General features: G+C 34.4%; 2 protein-coding genes across 5 annotated transcripts in view; one reads left to right on the top strand and one right to left on the bottom strand.

Annotated features, from left to right (window-relative positions):
• Positions 1-7,528, top strand: part of RMDN1 (regulator of microtubule dynamics 1) — a 37,088-nt gene extending 29,560 nt beyond the window's left edge. For both annotated transcript variants that reach the window (XM_060116529.1, XM_060116530.1), the window contains 5 exons: positions 1,459-1,514; positions 2,877-2,964; positions 4,416-4,446; positions 6,834-6,967; positions 7,404-7,528. In XM_060116529.1, coding sequence (XP_059972512.1) covers positions 1,459-1,514; positions 2,877-2,964; positions 4,416-4,446; positions 6,834-6,967; positions 7,404-7,454 — 360 coding nt within the window. In that variant the 3' untranslated portion in view covers positions 7,455-7,528. The remainder of the gene's footprint in view (positions 1-1,458; positions 1,515-2,876; positions 2,965-4,415; positions 4,447-6,833; positions 6,968-7,403) is intronic.
• A 5,569-nt stretch (positions 7,529-13,097) lies between these two features.
• Positions 13,098-15,107, bottom strand: part of WWP1 (WW domain containing E3 ubiquitin protein ligase 1) — a 127,080-nt gene continuing 125,070 nt past the window's right edge. For 2 of the 3 annotated variants that reach the window (XM_060116045.1, XM_060116044.1), the window contains one exon: positions 13,098-14,092. In XM_060116045.1, coding sequence (XP_059972028.1) covers positions 13,993-14,092 — 100 coding nt within the window. In that variant the 3' untranslated portion in view covers positions 13,098-13,992. The remainder of the gene's footprint in view (positions 14,093-15,107) is intronic. The other variant, XM_060116043.1, reaches the window with a different exon arrangement.

The raw sequence follows: 15,107 nt of genomic DNA, 5'->3' as shown, positions 1-15,107 counted from the left end.
AGAAAATATTACTGTGTTAAGCACCTCCTGTTGCTTGTTCATTTAATTTTCACCACAACCCTATAAGGTAGGTGTACTGCTTTCTTGATCCTATACAAGAACAAACTCAGGCATGGAAAGAATATAGAACTTGCCAAGGTCAAAAAGGAAGAAGTCATTGAGCTGTGATTTAAACCTTGGTGGTCTGGCTTCAGAACCACTCTGGTAACCAGTACAGATATTTGAAAATGTGTATCTCACACATTATCAACTGAAAGTGAAACTATGTGTCTGTAGAAAAGCATAAGCTAGGGAGTCCTAATTTTTTTAAAACTTTCTTTATCATTAGTAGGATTAACATTAATCTATGAGATTTCCTGAGTGATTTTCAACAAAATAATGGATAAAAGGAGGAGTCATTTCTTTAAAGTTATTCTGTAGTTTATGCTTTACATTAGTTCACATAGGACTTTCACATAGTAAATAGAAATTAGGGAGACTTTATCAATATATTTTATATTATACATAATTAATAAATTCTGTGAACAAGTAGTATTTATTTCTCCTTTGTTAAGTGTAGATGGGAGAGTTAAACAAAATTTGCACATAGGAAGAGACTTTCTAAAATTATTTTGTATTTTGTTCTTTTAACAAAGAATACTTCTACTCAATAGTCATATAGGATTTGGCAAAAAGGAACTTTCTTATTTATTTTTCCTTTAATCTAGAAGAAATATTGAGAGCTATAGATTATTCGTTTTCAAAATTAGATTTGTTTACAGATTTTGCATTTTCTTCATCTTGATGAATCCTATCATTTTCTGAATCTTTTTTTAATTTTTTAAAAATTTTATTTATTTATTATTTTTGGCTGTGCTGGGTCTTTGTTGCTGCACACGGGCTTTCTCTAGTTGCGGTGAACGGGGGGCTACTCTTCGTTGCAGTGCACGGGCTTCTCATTGCGGTGGCTTCTCTTGTTGCAGAGCATGGGCTGTAGGCACGTGGGCTCAGTAGTTGTGGCGCATGGGCTTAGTTGCTCCGGTGGCATGTGGGATCTTCCCGGACCAGGGATCGAACCCATGTCCCCTGCATTGGCAAGCAGATTCTTACCCACTGGACCACCAGGGAAGTCCCTCTGAATCTTATAAAATAGTAACCTTAGTATAAGGCATTGATAGTGTACTGAAATAAATTTAATTAAAAAATTAGGAGGGATGCAAGAGGGAGGGGATAGGGGGATATATGTATACATATAGCTGATTCACTTTGTTATACAACAGAAACTAACACAACACTGTAAATCAATTATATACTCCAATAAAGGTGTTTAAAAAAAAAGAAAAAAGTTGCTGTTGATTATCAGAAAAATTGAAATGCAGGGTTGCAAGTGTTTTTAATCATGGTTTCTTTAGCAAATATAGTAAAGTACTTATTGGTGTTTAGGAAACTAATATGATTCATTTTCTCATTTCTTGTTAGAAAGCAATTGAACTCAACCCTAAAGATGCTACCGCAATTCACCTTATGGGTATTTGGTAAGAAAATTTCTTTAAATAAATATTTCAGTGGTTTTTAGTATGATCTTATTTTGTAGTATGTATACATACATATCTTGTTTGGTAGTATATAAAAAAGAAAAATATTTAAAATATTTAAAAATATTATTTGGCAGTCAAGAGTGTTTAATCCATTATATTAACTAGCAGTTGTACTGGTTATTTAGTGTTTAGTATTTAGAAAATACTAAATTTTATTGTGATCTTGTTAAACATTGTTATTCAGATCATTTAGAAACGTACTAAGACTAAAAAGGCATTGAAACTTTTCGTTAGACCTTTAAATTCCTTTTTTTGGGAAAGACTATTCTTATTTACCAGACTAAATGGAATTGGATTAATCTAACTATAGTAATACAGTAGGATGCCCTAAGAGGGTCTTGGTATCTTCAAGGTGTGTCAAATACAGTCTTGATTCATCTGAGGTATAATATAATCTGACTCTCAGTATCTTTCCATGTTTGTGTAAGCTTTGTTCAGAGCACATCATTATTTTGCTGGTATGAGCATAAACCAATGTGTTAAATGCTTACTGGTTTGAGAGTCTTTCTTGAGACAGGTTTGCCACTGTTTTCTTTGGGTGTAGTCTACAGAGCTGAGTATTTATTGTCTTCTATGAGGGGTAACAGTGCAAAGTCCCATATCAAACTCTTTTAAAAGAGAAGTAAATATCCTTCAGGATAAAGGACACATTTAACTAAGAAAACACTTACTGAGAATTAATGACAGTTGAGGGACAGTCAGTAATTAAGATGCTGGCAAGCAAACATGAATGAAATAGTTTCATCCTTAAGGAGTTCAGACCCTAATCAAAGATCCAACACTTTTTTTCCTACTTATTTCAGAAAATTGTCAAGAGCTTTGGATGTTAAATATTTGCCACACCCTTTCAAATATGTAGACTTTAAATTGTTGGTTGCCATTGTTATTTAGGTATATCATGTTTAGTTTTGTTATTTTTTTTAACTTCTCTGAGTTAATTTTTATGTAAAAAAATAAGGGTAACGATTCTATTTCATTTAGTTATTGTAAGGAGTAGATGAGGGAATCACTTAGCTCAGCACTTGGCACAAAGTGAGCACTCAAAAGGTGAATGATGTACTGTATTATCATTACTGTTATAAATCTTACTATTTATACTGTCACAGTATACACTGTAATTGATGGATCAACATAAATCAGTCCCTAGATAATTCAGTATAAATATTAACCTACTGGATATTATGTAAAGTACAGACTGTTTAAACATACAATAGGAGAAGATTCCTTTTATATCTGTTAAGATGCTTAGTTCTCTTTAAGAACTAATTTGAATGTATGTGTCATTTTATTTCCCTATAGGTGTTACACATTTGCTGAAATGCCTTGGTATCAAAGAAGAATTGCTCAACTGCTGTTTGCAACTCCTCCTAGTTCCACCTATGAGGAGGTAGTGTGATGTCCTTTGTTAAGTTAGTACTGATTTCTTAACTGCTCTGCCACTCTACAGTGTCCACACATCTGGAGTTCTGATCAGTGAGGGACTTGAGCACGTTTCTAATGATCCAGTGCAACTGTCTTATCAGAAAGCCTTATTAATAATTATTATCTGTGACTCGTGAGTGTTTTTTTTTCCACTTCAGGTGAGTGGCTGATAATTCTGGTATACTGTCAGCTAAAATAACCCATGGCTAAAATCTACCTTCATTTTCTGCTTGAAATCTATACCACATAAAAATCATAAAATAGAACAAGAAATATAGCATTTGCTTCTTAGCATGTTTTAGGTACACATTCTGTAAGATAAAGAGTCATTTACCTGGACATTAAAGCATGTGTTTGTATTGATAAATGAAGAGTAATTATAACATTTTTTTCACAGCAGGTTTGAAAGGCTCATGGTCTCTCATATTTCCAAGGCCTTTTGCTTCTCCTGTTAAACATAAAATTTGAAAGGGATTTCTGGGCAAATATTTTGGGTTTACTTATCACAAAATTTTCAGAGTAAGGAAGCAGACAGTTGAAAAAGTTGTTCCAGTACTTGTATCATAATGTTTTCTGTGAAGCTATAGTACAGAATTTGATGCAAAGAATATTTAGTTGTATAGTTAGAGCAGAGTTGGGAAATATTTGTTATTAAAAACAATGTGCATTCTAAGAAAAAAAAAAGACACGATCAGCAGGGGGTTTCAGACTGACCTTAAAATTTTATACAGGAATTTCAGTAATAAAGGACTTAAAAAAATTCATTGGCATGACTTATGTATCACTGAATAAACTCAGCTTTTGATTTTATCTAGTTTTTATTGGTAGTCCCTGTTATGATTTAAGAAGAGAAAGGTCAAAGTATCTGAGTTGCACATGATAATGTTCTTTCCTCTCTGCATGTGATGCCAGTTTGGTACGAGTTCTAAGTAGTAGTCAAGTTATTACTAGAAATGGTCCACATAATTGTAATCTGTATTCTGATGATTTAATAGTGTTATGGTCAATTTTGCTATATTAACCTCTCACTGTTGATGAATTGACCATTATTATTTTTTAGCATCTTTATTGGAGTATAACTGCTTTACACTGGTATGTTAGTTTCTGCTTTATAACAAAGTGAATCAGCTATACATATACATATATCCCTATATCTCCTCCCTCTTGCATCTCCCTCCCACCCTCCCTATCCCACCCCTCTAGGTGGTCACAAAGCACCGAGCTGATCTCCCTGTGTTATGTGGCTGCTTCCCATTAGCTATCTAGTTTACATTTGGGACCATTATTTTAAGATGTTTTAATTTACTTCCTGTCTTATATTTAATATAGGAATAGAACTTTTGAGAAAATGCTTTTTTAAAATTGACTCTGTTTTAATACTTTTCATTATGTTTGGGTTTTTTGTCTTTTTAACAGGCCTTAGGCTACTTTCACAGAGCAGAGGAAGGTAACAAATTTTTTATTTCACATACTAATATACTTAAAATTGTATGAATGCTTCACATATAATAGGAATTTTTTAAACAAAAATAAGTTATTTCTGATATACTTCATAAATTTCTTTTGGAGCTAGACATTATCAAGTAATTTTTAAAGTCCTTATTTAGTAAAGATCACCTGAGTAAGAAATAGACTGCTACTGAATTTAGAGCTGTAATTCTGGAATGGTCCTTCATTTGATGTAATTCAACCTTCCTTTTTGAGAGGAGGCTTTGACAGATTAACTGTTTATTTAAGATCACACAGCTAATCAGAGGCATTTATTTATTTTCATTTAAAGTTTTTATTCTTTTTAAATTGAAGTATAATTGACATATAACACTGTATTAGCTGTATATAGTGATTTGATATTTGTATACCTTGTATACCTTGTATACCTTGCGAAACGATCACACCACCAAGTTTAATTAACACCCGTCACCTTACATATAGTTACAGAAAAATACTTTTTTAAGATGGACTCTCAGCAAATTTCAGATGGCACCGAAATGAGAACTCTCTGGTTTTTAAAACAGGCCAGTTTTTGTTCTATTGTAGATACTGTCTTTTGTGACAAAGAGTTTCCTGCACTCTTACTTTGAAGAAATATCCAGCCTAGAGAACATCAGCCTATCCTAAGATTATCCTTCCTAATATTAATAGGAGAAACTAGAGAAGTAAGGGACATAAGCCTTTGTTACCAAGTACACCCCCCCAAAAAAAACCCATTGCAAATATATTTCTATAAAACTTAATCAGAAGAAAATTAAAGACAATTTATTAAATTTTAGAGCCTTCGCATATGGACTTGTTCAAATGTTTTCATGATAGCAAAGCATTTTTTAAGACACATTTCTTCTAAAGAATTTTGTCTGAATTTTAACTCTATCTGTAATACATTAATTCTGATTTACTGTTACTACCTTCCATTGATATCCTCTCAAGATAGTAGTTTTACACATCATGGATATGATCTGGGAATGCAGTTTCCTCAGAGACTTCGAAGTGTAATTACAAAGTTAAAATAGGGCCTTAGAGGCTTAAGGATTCGGGTTGTTGAAAAAAACATGGTCATACTCTTGTGGAACTAAAATAATCCTTGGTAATTCCAGTTATCCTCCAGGTTTTACCTTCAAGTTTCACTTCCTCTAGGGGGGGCCCTTTCCTTATTATGGCTTATGTCTGGTTTAGAAGATCCTCCTATGCTTTTAGTACCTTTTACTTCCTCCATCATGGCCCTTATCACTCCCTAGTATGAATATATGTTTACATGTCTAAAACTAATTTCAGGGAAGATGGGGACTCTGTCTTCTTGCTCACAATTGAATCCTCATTGCTTAGCACATAATGCTTGGCAAATTTGCTGAATGAGTAAGTAGATGAATGAATGAAGGAATGAATTTACTTAACTCCAAGGAAACTTTAAGCACATCAACATGGCATCTTACAAATATGTTCAAATTAAAGAAATAAAACAATTTTGGGTTAAGGGGCAAATAGAGTTAATCATAAATTATATCCAGGAAGAATTATGCTTTGAATATAGAAGGGTCCCAGGTTGATAGGAGGAGACTGTATAAAGAATTAATGAAGTTAGTGAGACAGTTCCATGCTTTCATTCATAGGCTTTTTGTTCACATTTTTGCTTCAGCCAAGAATCCTGCTAAAATTCTATTCAGCCTCCAAGTTAGCCCAGGTGTAAACCTCTTAGTTAGCTGCTTTTTCTTTGGTTTCTCATAGCACTTTAAAATTTGTACACTTATCAAAGCATTCCTTTTATTCCTATATTACATTTAGTTGTGCTCATGCTTGTCTTTCCTTTTCATTATAAATTCCAAAAGAGCAAAGACTTTGTTTTATCTATGCTTAAACACAGCCCACATTCAGTAGAGGTTGACCAAATGTGTGTGTGTATACACACATACACATATCATCATGATTTCATTTACTCATTCAGCAAACGTATACTGAGTACAGTTCTAGGCACTGTTCTAGGCACTTAGGATGCAGGGAGCAAAAGATGATAAAAAGAAAACCCTTGTCCTTCTGGAGCTTATATTCTATCAGGACTCTGTTTTCCATCTATTAAATAGAGTACCAGTTTTATAAAATTGCTGTGAAAATGAGAAATGTGTGTAATATAGTGCCTGGCACATAGTAGACACTCAATAAATGGTAATTATAAAATTTTTTGAGATATGAATAGTTGAACAAAAGAGAATTCTAATTAGCCTAATCATTTATTGACCACACAAGTATACTATTGGAATTTAGATGAAAAAAAATTAAGCCTTTAAAAATAAGAGCAATACTATTTCATATGAGATAAATTAAAATTGTTTTTCTTATGTACAGTGGATCCAAACTTCTACAGCAAAAACTTGCTCCTTCTAGGAAAGACATATTTGAAGCTACACAACAAAAAGCTTGCTGCTTTCTGGCTAACAAAAGCCAAGGACTATCCAGCGCACACAGAAGAGGATAAACAGGTAAAACATCTCCAATAAAGTAAGGCAGATAGGTTTCCAGTGAGGCACATTAAGTAAAGGTGAATCAAGAACTTCTTTAAAAACATAATTGTCCAAATGCATATTGTTAAATAACAGTGTTTATTTCAAATGTGTATAGCAAATATTTAGTTACTATCAATAAACATGTATGAATTACTTGCTGCAATATAGAATTATTCCTGTTTGACATTATATATAGCAGATTGAAAAAGATTTCTAAAACATAAAAGGCAAGGGACATGTACTAATGTGGACTAGTTCTCTAAGAGTCTCATCTCTGAGTTCTCTAAGAAATTTTATTCTTACAATGTGCTATCCTGGTTTTTTGGAAATTCTTAGAAACTACTTTATAAACTTGTTTCACAAGTTGATCTCTGTGCTGTACTGTTTTATAATATGTATTCTTCCATTTTAGATACAGACAGAAGCTGCTCAGTTGCTTACAGGTTTCAGTGACAAGAACTGAGAAGTTTTCAGTGAAATATCTAAGAAGCAGTGCCTTTTCATCAAATTATAAAGATAATAAATACATTAACTCTACTGTTCTATGGCTGTTTTCTCAGTTCTTTTAATGTTGTGACCACTTAACAAATTAAATATACAAAATTCTAGACTTCTTCACAAATAACAAGGCAAAAGAAATAATTGCTACAAGAGTGGTAGAGAGATATCCATGGCTTAGAGGCTGAGATTATTGTGCACCTGAGACACCAGCAATACAAAGGGTATGAATTGGATCACATCAGGATGGGAGATCAAGAAAAGAAACCTCTGTGGAAGAGGTGGCATAGGGGGAGTGCATTTTCTAGTTGGATTGATTTAAAGCTGAGATCTTGCAGAGAAGGTACAGTGAATGTTAGGAGGTCAGGATGATGAGAGTTCTTGGTATAAAGTAGTTAAATGATGTATCTTGGAGCCAACCTGCATAAGGAAAGAACTCAAGTCATGAGAGGACTGAAAATGGAGTGGTTTCTTTTTTAAAATGTGAGGTAGTCTTACAAGTGGTTTGATTTTGTCACTAGGCGAGCTCAAATTCTATTCCCTAATGGGGTGAAAGGAACACAACTCAAGGGGGAAATGGAAATTAAGATGTTTTAAATGGGCAGGACAGTGATGCTGGGGGTGCCACCACTACAAAAATCTTGTTTTGTAAAAAGTAGTATCTTGAATGCCACTTACAGAAATCTGAGAGTGTATATATAGGTGGATTTTTCTCAAAGGGAAAATGCAGGTAATGTGGGTACGTGCTGTTTCAGTTTATTATGTATATTTTCAAACAGAAGGGAAAACTGAAAGTATTGGACTCCTATAAACCCATATCTGGTTCAGCAACTGCTAATCTTTTGCTATATTTTACTTATGTGTATATATTCGTATTTATATATATTTCTAAACTTTTAAAATTAATAGCAGACAACATATTTCATCCCTAAATACTTCAGCATTCATTGTCTCAGAATAAGGACATCCTTCTAAACAAATACAAGTCCATATCACAACTAGAATGTTAACAGTAATTCTTTATTATCATCTAATATCCAACCATGTTCAAATATCCTCAAATGTCCCCAAATGTCTTACACTTTTAATTTTCTGCCTTAGTTTTTTTAAAGCTAGAACAGTAGCCCCATCTTTTTTTTCTCACAGCATTGACTTTTTGAAGGGGCCAGTCCAAATGTCTTACAGATTGTCCCTCATTCCAGAATGGCCTTACTGACTGCACTTAAAGAAACACTGTTCCATCTTATTTTCAGGGACTCAAGTTAATTATATGTATATTAGATCTTCTTTGCCTTTTGTATTTATCACTTTCTCTGATTTTTCTTTTACCTCTCAGTTTCATTTTCTTGGCTTTTTTCATTTCTATCTTCCATGTCCCTTTTTTTTTTATGTTTTCTTCCTTAGATACTGTTTGTCTTCACTTCTGAGATATTTTTGTCTTTTTCTTCAATTTTTTTTTCCTGATTGATTTCAGTTAACAGGCATTTCACATCCTCATGGTTTTTGTCCAGTTTTGAATTTTTGAATTTCTAATTTGGATTTTTTCATGTCTGCAGTTATTTATTTATATTTAATTCATACTAGTATATTGTGCTTAAGAATTTTACTGTTTTCTCTGTGTTGAGCATTTTCATCTGAAATTTCCTCATTTTCAGTTTTCACTTTAGAGCGACTTTGAATGTTATTTTTTGTAGGTGTAACTTTTTGTGTGTGCTGAGTTACCAGCAATGCCAGGTTATCAAATGGGAGGTAAGGGGTTAGGTTTAGTTCAGTAATAAATATCCTGTGCTACACAGTTTTTGTAAAATAAGGTATCTATCTTTCAGTAGTAAAGCCTTTTATGGAGGGGAGGCTCTGTCTTTGATACTATATAGGGCTTTAAAAAAATTTTTTTTCCTTTGAAATAATTATAGATTCATAAGAAGTTGTCAAAAAATAGTACACAGGTCCTGTGTATCCTTCCCTCAGTTTGCCTCAGTGGTAACATAACTATGGTACAATATCAAAACCAGGAAACTGTACAGTCCACAGACCTTATTCAGGTTTTACCACTTTTAAGTGATCTCACTTGTATGCGTGTTCTGTGCAGTTTTGTCATGTGTAAATTTCTGTAACTGCCACAATCAAGATACAGAACTGTTCCATCACAAAAATTCTTAGTGCTATCCCTTTATAATCAAACCCACTCCCTGCCATCATCCCGAAGTCTGACAACCACTTATCTGTTCTCTATAATTTTGTTATTTCAGGAAGATTATATAAATGGATCATATAGAATGTGACCTTTTGGGATTGGCTTTTTTCATTCAGCATAACTCCTTTTTGAGAAGCATCTAAATTCAGTCAATAGTTCCTTTTTATTGTTGATTATATTTCATTGTATGGGTGTACCAGTTTATTTAACTATCCACCTTAGGCCATTTAAGCTGTTTCCAGTCTTTGGCTGCTATGAACTTAAGGCTGATAAAACTATATCAACAAATTTTCATCTCTGTGGGATAAACATCCAGAAGTGTGGTTGCTGGGTCTTTTATAGAGCTGCTATCTTTTTTCTCTCTTTACAAAGGAATAGCTGCCTTCTCCAAGGTGTGGCACTTTCCCAAGATTCTGTGTGCCTCCTCAACCTCTTTCTTTTGAGTTCCCAGGAGTCTGATTTACCAGTTCTCACACTGGTTCTTTGCATTTCTCCACTCAGGGTGGGATCTACTACTTCCGGGAATGAACCCTGAGACCCCATTATATTCTTCCTGTGCAGTCCCTACTTGACTGGTTCTTGTGTGTTCCAGAGCTGCCTGCTCGTTTGAGATGCCTATTTCTCCACATATATGTAAACAGAAGTTTGTAGTAGTCTGTCTTCTAGACATATTACAGACATGGACTGTGGGTGATTATAACTGCCTCTTATGCATCTGTTTCCTTTTAAGAATGAGAGAAGAAATCTGATTTGGAATGTGGTTGTTATCCTACTATAATCTGAAAGCTCTCAATTAACTCCTTGTTACCAGACATTTTCCTATCTGAGTGTTTAATCATAGACTATGGACCAGCTGTGGACTTTGTGAAAAATGACTTCTCTCAGACTCACTTTTTAAAATAAGCATAATTACAAGGAGAAAACAAAACAACAAAAAAACAATAACCTAATGGAATTGTGAGGATTAAAGAACATGTATTTACTATGAGTATCGGTAAATATTTTTAAATGCTATTATCATCTGATAGTGTTCTCCTTGGTCAAGACTGGGGAGAGAAAATTTGGAATTTAGGAGATGCCGCTTTTGTTCCAATTTCAGTATACGTGCTGCCAGAGCGAGCACAGGAGAGGCCACTTTTGGACTTTTACTCTTTGTAGATTTGGTGGGGGGTGGGGGCGGTTTTCCCCTTTTATTTTTTTGTTGCATTCATGTGGTGTTCACTTTACAACCTGTTTGGACTGTACCTGGGCATTACTGGGAAGAAAAAATAGGAGGGGTTGATTACTTTGGCAAGGGCCATCAAGTTTATTTAACGAATGTCCTGTTCTGGCCTATTGCACTACCCTGTTTCTGTCTTGTGACTGAAGAGTATACATTAGGTACAAAAGAACCTCATTAAGGTAAAGGCTCCTCTGATGTGGTCTGGGCTTTTCCCTTGAGAGACAGACCAAATCCCCAGTAGACTTCAAGTTTGGAGTTCAATGGACTGTTATAAAAGAACCTTTATTCTCTCATCTGCCTATTTCAACCGGAGAAGATTTCTGTTTGACTTCCGTAATGCCCACTAGAGGATCTTCTTAGATTCAACCAAATATTAAGACTCAAAAAGCCCACAGTAGGCTTCATCTGGCCCCAATTTACTCAGAAGGACAGAAACCATAGGTCACCCAGCAGGTCAATGTCAGGCCCCCTTACATTCAAAAGATGACCTTACAGCAGCAGTCTGTGTAGCAGCATATCCATGCAGCTCCTAGGAGTATCATCTCCCCAGCTGACAGGTCAGGAAATCTCAAAGGGAAATACAGTTACAAGTTTCCACATTCTGGGAAGTCCAAAGCTATGGTTTCCTATCAAGTGCCTGGAGTTTTCCCAGTCCAGATGCAACACACCAGTCAGGGGCCTTTTTAAACAGAAACAGCATTGCCTGACATTGTTGGCCCATACCACCCTATCTAGTTTTGAGAACTGGAAAAGCTAGGTGGTTGACCTAAGGCTGGAGGGCAAAGAGTTTTGTTAACCCTTTTGGCTTTAACTGCCCAGGAAGTACTAAAAACAAAAACACCACTTGTAGCTTCTTTTCCTGGGAGACAACTAATCTGATTGCTGAAACTGTGTTGTGCCTGTGACCCACTGACGGGGCTGTTTAGTGGTGGTGGTGGTGGTGGGTAGTGGCACTGAGATGAAGTGACAGTATGAACCTGTTTCTGAGCCTCCCTCGTTTGCTGATTTCCTCATGCAGTGTCTGTGTTCAGGCGCGGCGAGCCCTGCACTTCTAATTTCTCTATGCTTGGCCCAGCACAGGACAGGGATGGGAAGCGGGGGGTGGGAAACAAGTCTCATGTTTCTCTCACTGACACTGAGTAGGTATATCAAGACAATAAATCCTGCCTATAGGTCTGGATTTCTATAATTAGTATGAAAGATAGAAGGACCTGATGAGTTCTCCAAACCAGCCTTCTCCAGAAAGCTGGTTTGGTCTCTCTGTAGGCTCTGTGTAGCCTCATCTGTTGTATGGTAATTTCTTACCTGAAGTGAGAAGGGGGGATGGGCACCCTGAAAGCTTCCTGTCTTCATTCCAATGTGCTACATGATGTTCTCTCATGCCTCTACTGAATGACAGTAACTTCTGTCAGCAAACTTCATCAGCAGTGGTACTTTCATGGTGTAATTTAAGCAGCCCTTTTGAAGACTGGTCACCCTCTATTGCATAGTCTGTTCTGTACATTCGTTTTCTTGTTTTTTGTTTGTTTTTTATTTAGGCGTGAAAATAACTAGAACATTAATAGTGAGGATTTGGGAAAAGAGTCTATTCAAGCAAGTGGATCACGGACTTTATTTCATCTTTACTATGGATTCTGAATAAAAATGCAGAAGACCATCTAAATTAATACGTAGAAAAATAAAATTTTGGCGAAACAAAAACTACTGTTTAGGGAAGTTAAACTGTATACTAGTATCTTCTGTATGTACTTAGTAGTGAAATATGTTACAGGTAGCATCTAAGATGTCAGTTCCATGGTTGTAAAAAAAAAAAATTTAATGAAATTTATAGTACATACTGAAATAATGCTACAAGTGGAAATTTAAGTTTTTATATTAATAGGGAAGCGCAGCTTGCTAAAGCAGCATTAATATTCACATCAGATTTTAATTTGTTATACATTTTTGTAGTTCGGTAAATGTCCTTGATAATGAAAAACAAAATGTTATTGGGACAAAAATAATAATCTATGTAAAAAGGGGGAAGACCAAAATATTTTGTATAAGCTTATTCAGATACATGGAATTTTCATGAATTTAAGAGGAATGAAGATATGCAAACAGTAACAGAAAATCAGTAGACTTATTTGAGTTTTCAAATGCTTATGTAAGTCTTCAATCCATCTGGTTTTATAAAACCAAAACTTTGAACATAAACAAAAGCAGAAAAATTCACATTACCTTTTTATATGTTCCTAAGTATCAAATTGCATCAATTTACTATGAATTTAAAGAACATCACATATTTTAAAACTGAAGTACAGAAGTGCCTGATTCTTTTTAATTCCACAAATACCTAGCATCCCAAAGTAACATGTAAACAAACCTCTATGCTACTCAGTGAATTCTCTCCAATTTCTAGAATAAACTAAATGGTAGATCTAGTATATGACTTTCATGTAAGTTACGATTTCATTCATGACTTTGACTATATTAGAGATGTAGCAAAGAGGGAAAATTTTCAACTACTGTATTTATTTAAAACAAACTGACAGGTTCAAGCACCCATCTTAAGAAAAGCCAGCAGCATTTTTTAACATATTCAAAGTAAGATTTTGGCCTAAGCCCTTAATACCTTCCTGAACAGCCATGCAACAAAACACCCGCAAGAGGTGTTACAAAGGGAAAAAAAACATGGAGTAATTTGTACTTCTTCCCCTGGATAACAGAAACAAGGTAAAGCAAATCCAGATTATTTTTGAATGAACGGCTGTCATGTTTAATACACTCTGAGCTCTATAAAACTAGAGCCACTATCATATATGCTTATATAGATATATACTTATTTTTAATAAAGTCTCTTGCTTGCTTCAACTTCAAAATTTAAGGATGATTTTTTTCCTAGTCAGTCACTTCAAGGGAACAATAAATAAAGTAGAAAAGGATGAACTGTTTTGCATATTTCTGTGGAAGAACGGAAAACATTTATACTTTGAGAGGTTCAGAAAATTCACTGTACAGATTGAAGAGCTTATATACACTATCTGTGCAACTTTTCTTGGCTGGGGTATTTAAATGCAAGAGCTCCTCCAAGACAAGAAGCCACATTCATTCTTGTCCAAATCCCTCTGTCTCTTCTATTGCAAAAAGAAGTTTTTCCTTTAGTTGTTCATAACTCTTATATGGTGGTAGATCCAAGCGATTAAAACTGAACAAAAACAAAAACAAAATCAGATGTGTTTTCAATAAAACAAACTCTGAAAAGACTTGTAATACAATATTTTTTTAAAGCACATGTGAAAAACTAAATAGAGGAAGAATAAAAATTTTGCCAGAAGTATCCTAACACAATTTACTACTGTATTATTACTTAACAAATATAACATTAAATATACAAATTTTCTTACAGCATTTAATTCAAATTTAAGACCTAGTCACAAAAATATTTTAACGTTTCCCAGAGAAAGCTAGAATTACAAATAATAATTGTAGCAATATGGATAAAACTGCTGGAATTTTTTTTTAAAGCACTAATTTTTCTCTTTTCTATACTATTATTGTTACATTGTGTCATGAGTCCCCCTAACTTCTCTTGGGTTAAAGAGTCCATTTCTTTCACTCACTCACCCACCAATTCATTCATCAGTTACTTATTGAGAATCTTTAATATATCAGGTATTTTTCCAGGAGCTGGTGATACAATGATGAAAAAGTAAAGTCCTTGTCCTCATTGAACTTACATTCTAGGGTGGAGACAGTCAATAACCAAATATATATTTTTGTCTTTTCAAATAATATCGTATGTATAACCGTTTCTAAAATAATATGCTTACAGTCTTGCTAGACTCAAAGAATTCCCTGCTGGGATTAACTGATGAAATATAGAAAATATTGAAAATGCTTAAAACATCAATGTATTGTTTTACAATTTACAAAGGTGTGAAATAACATTTAATTTTTAAAGATACAGCACTGAGTAGCTGGGTTAAGATTCAGGAGCTTTGGATTTGGGGTTTTGATCCCCACTATTAGTGTCTAGTGAAGTAGCTCTGAGAAGTCAAAACCTTTCTGTACTTTCATTTTCTCATGTGGAAGGTTTCTATAGATTATCCAGTTCCCTTCTACTACTCCTACCAGTTAACTGCCCTTGTAAGAGTCAGGAAACCTGTAAATCAAGAAAGAGCCTTTTGAAACAAGGCAGCCAATTAAAATGGTATTCTTCT

Source organism: Mesoplodon densirostris, chromosome 13 (assembly GCF_025265405.1).
Source record: "Mesoplodon densirostris isolate mMesDen1 chromosome 13, mMesDen1 primary haplotype, whole genome shotgun sequence".
In the NCBI taxonomy this organism is placed as follows: domain Eukaryota; kingdom Metazoa; phylum Chordata; class Mammalia; order Artiodactyla; family Ziphiidae; genus Mesoplodon; species Mesoplodon densirostris.
This window is presented reverse-complemented; position numbering and strand designations above follow the sequence as displayed.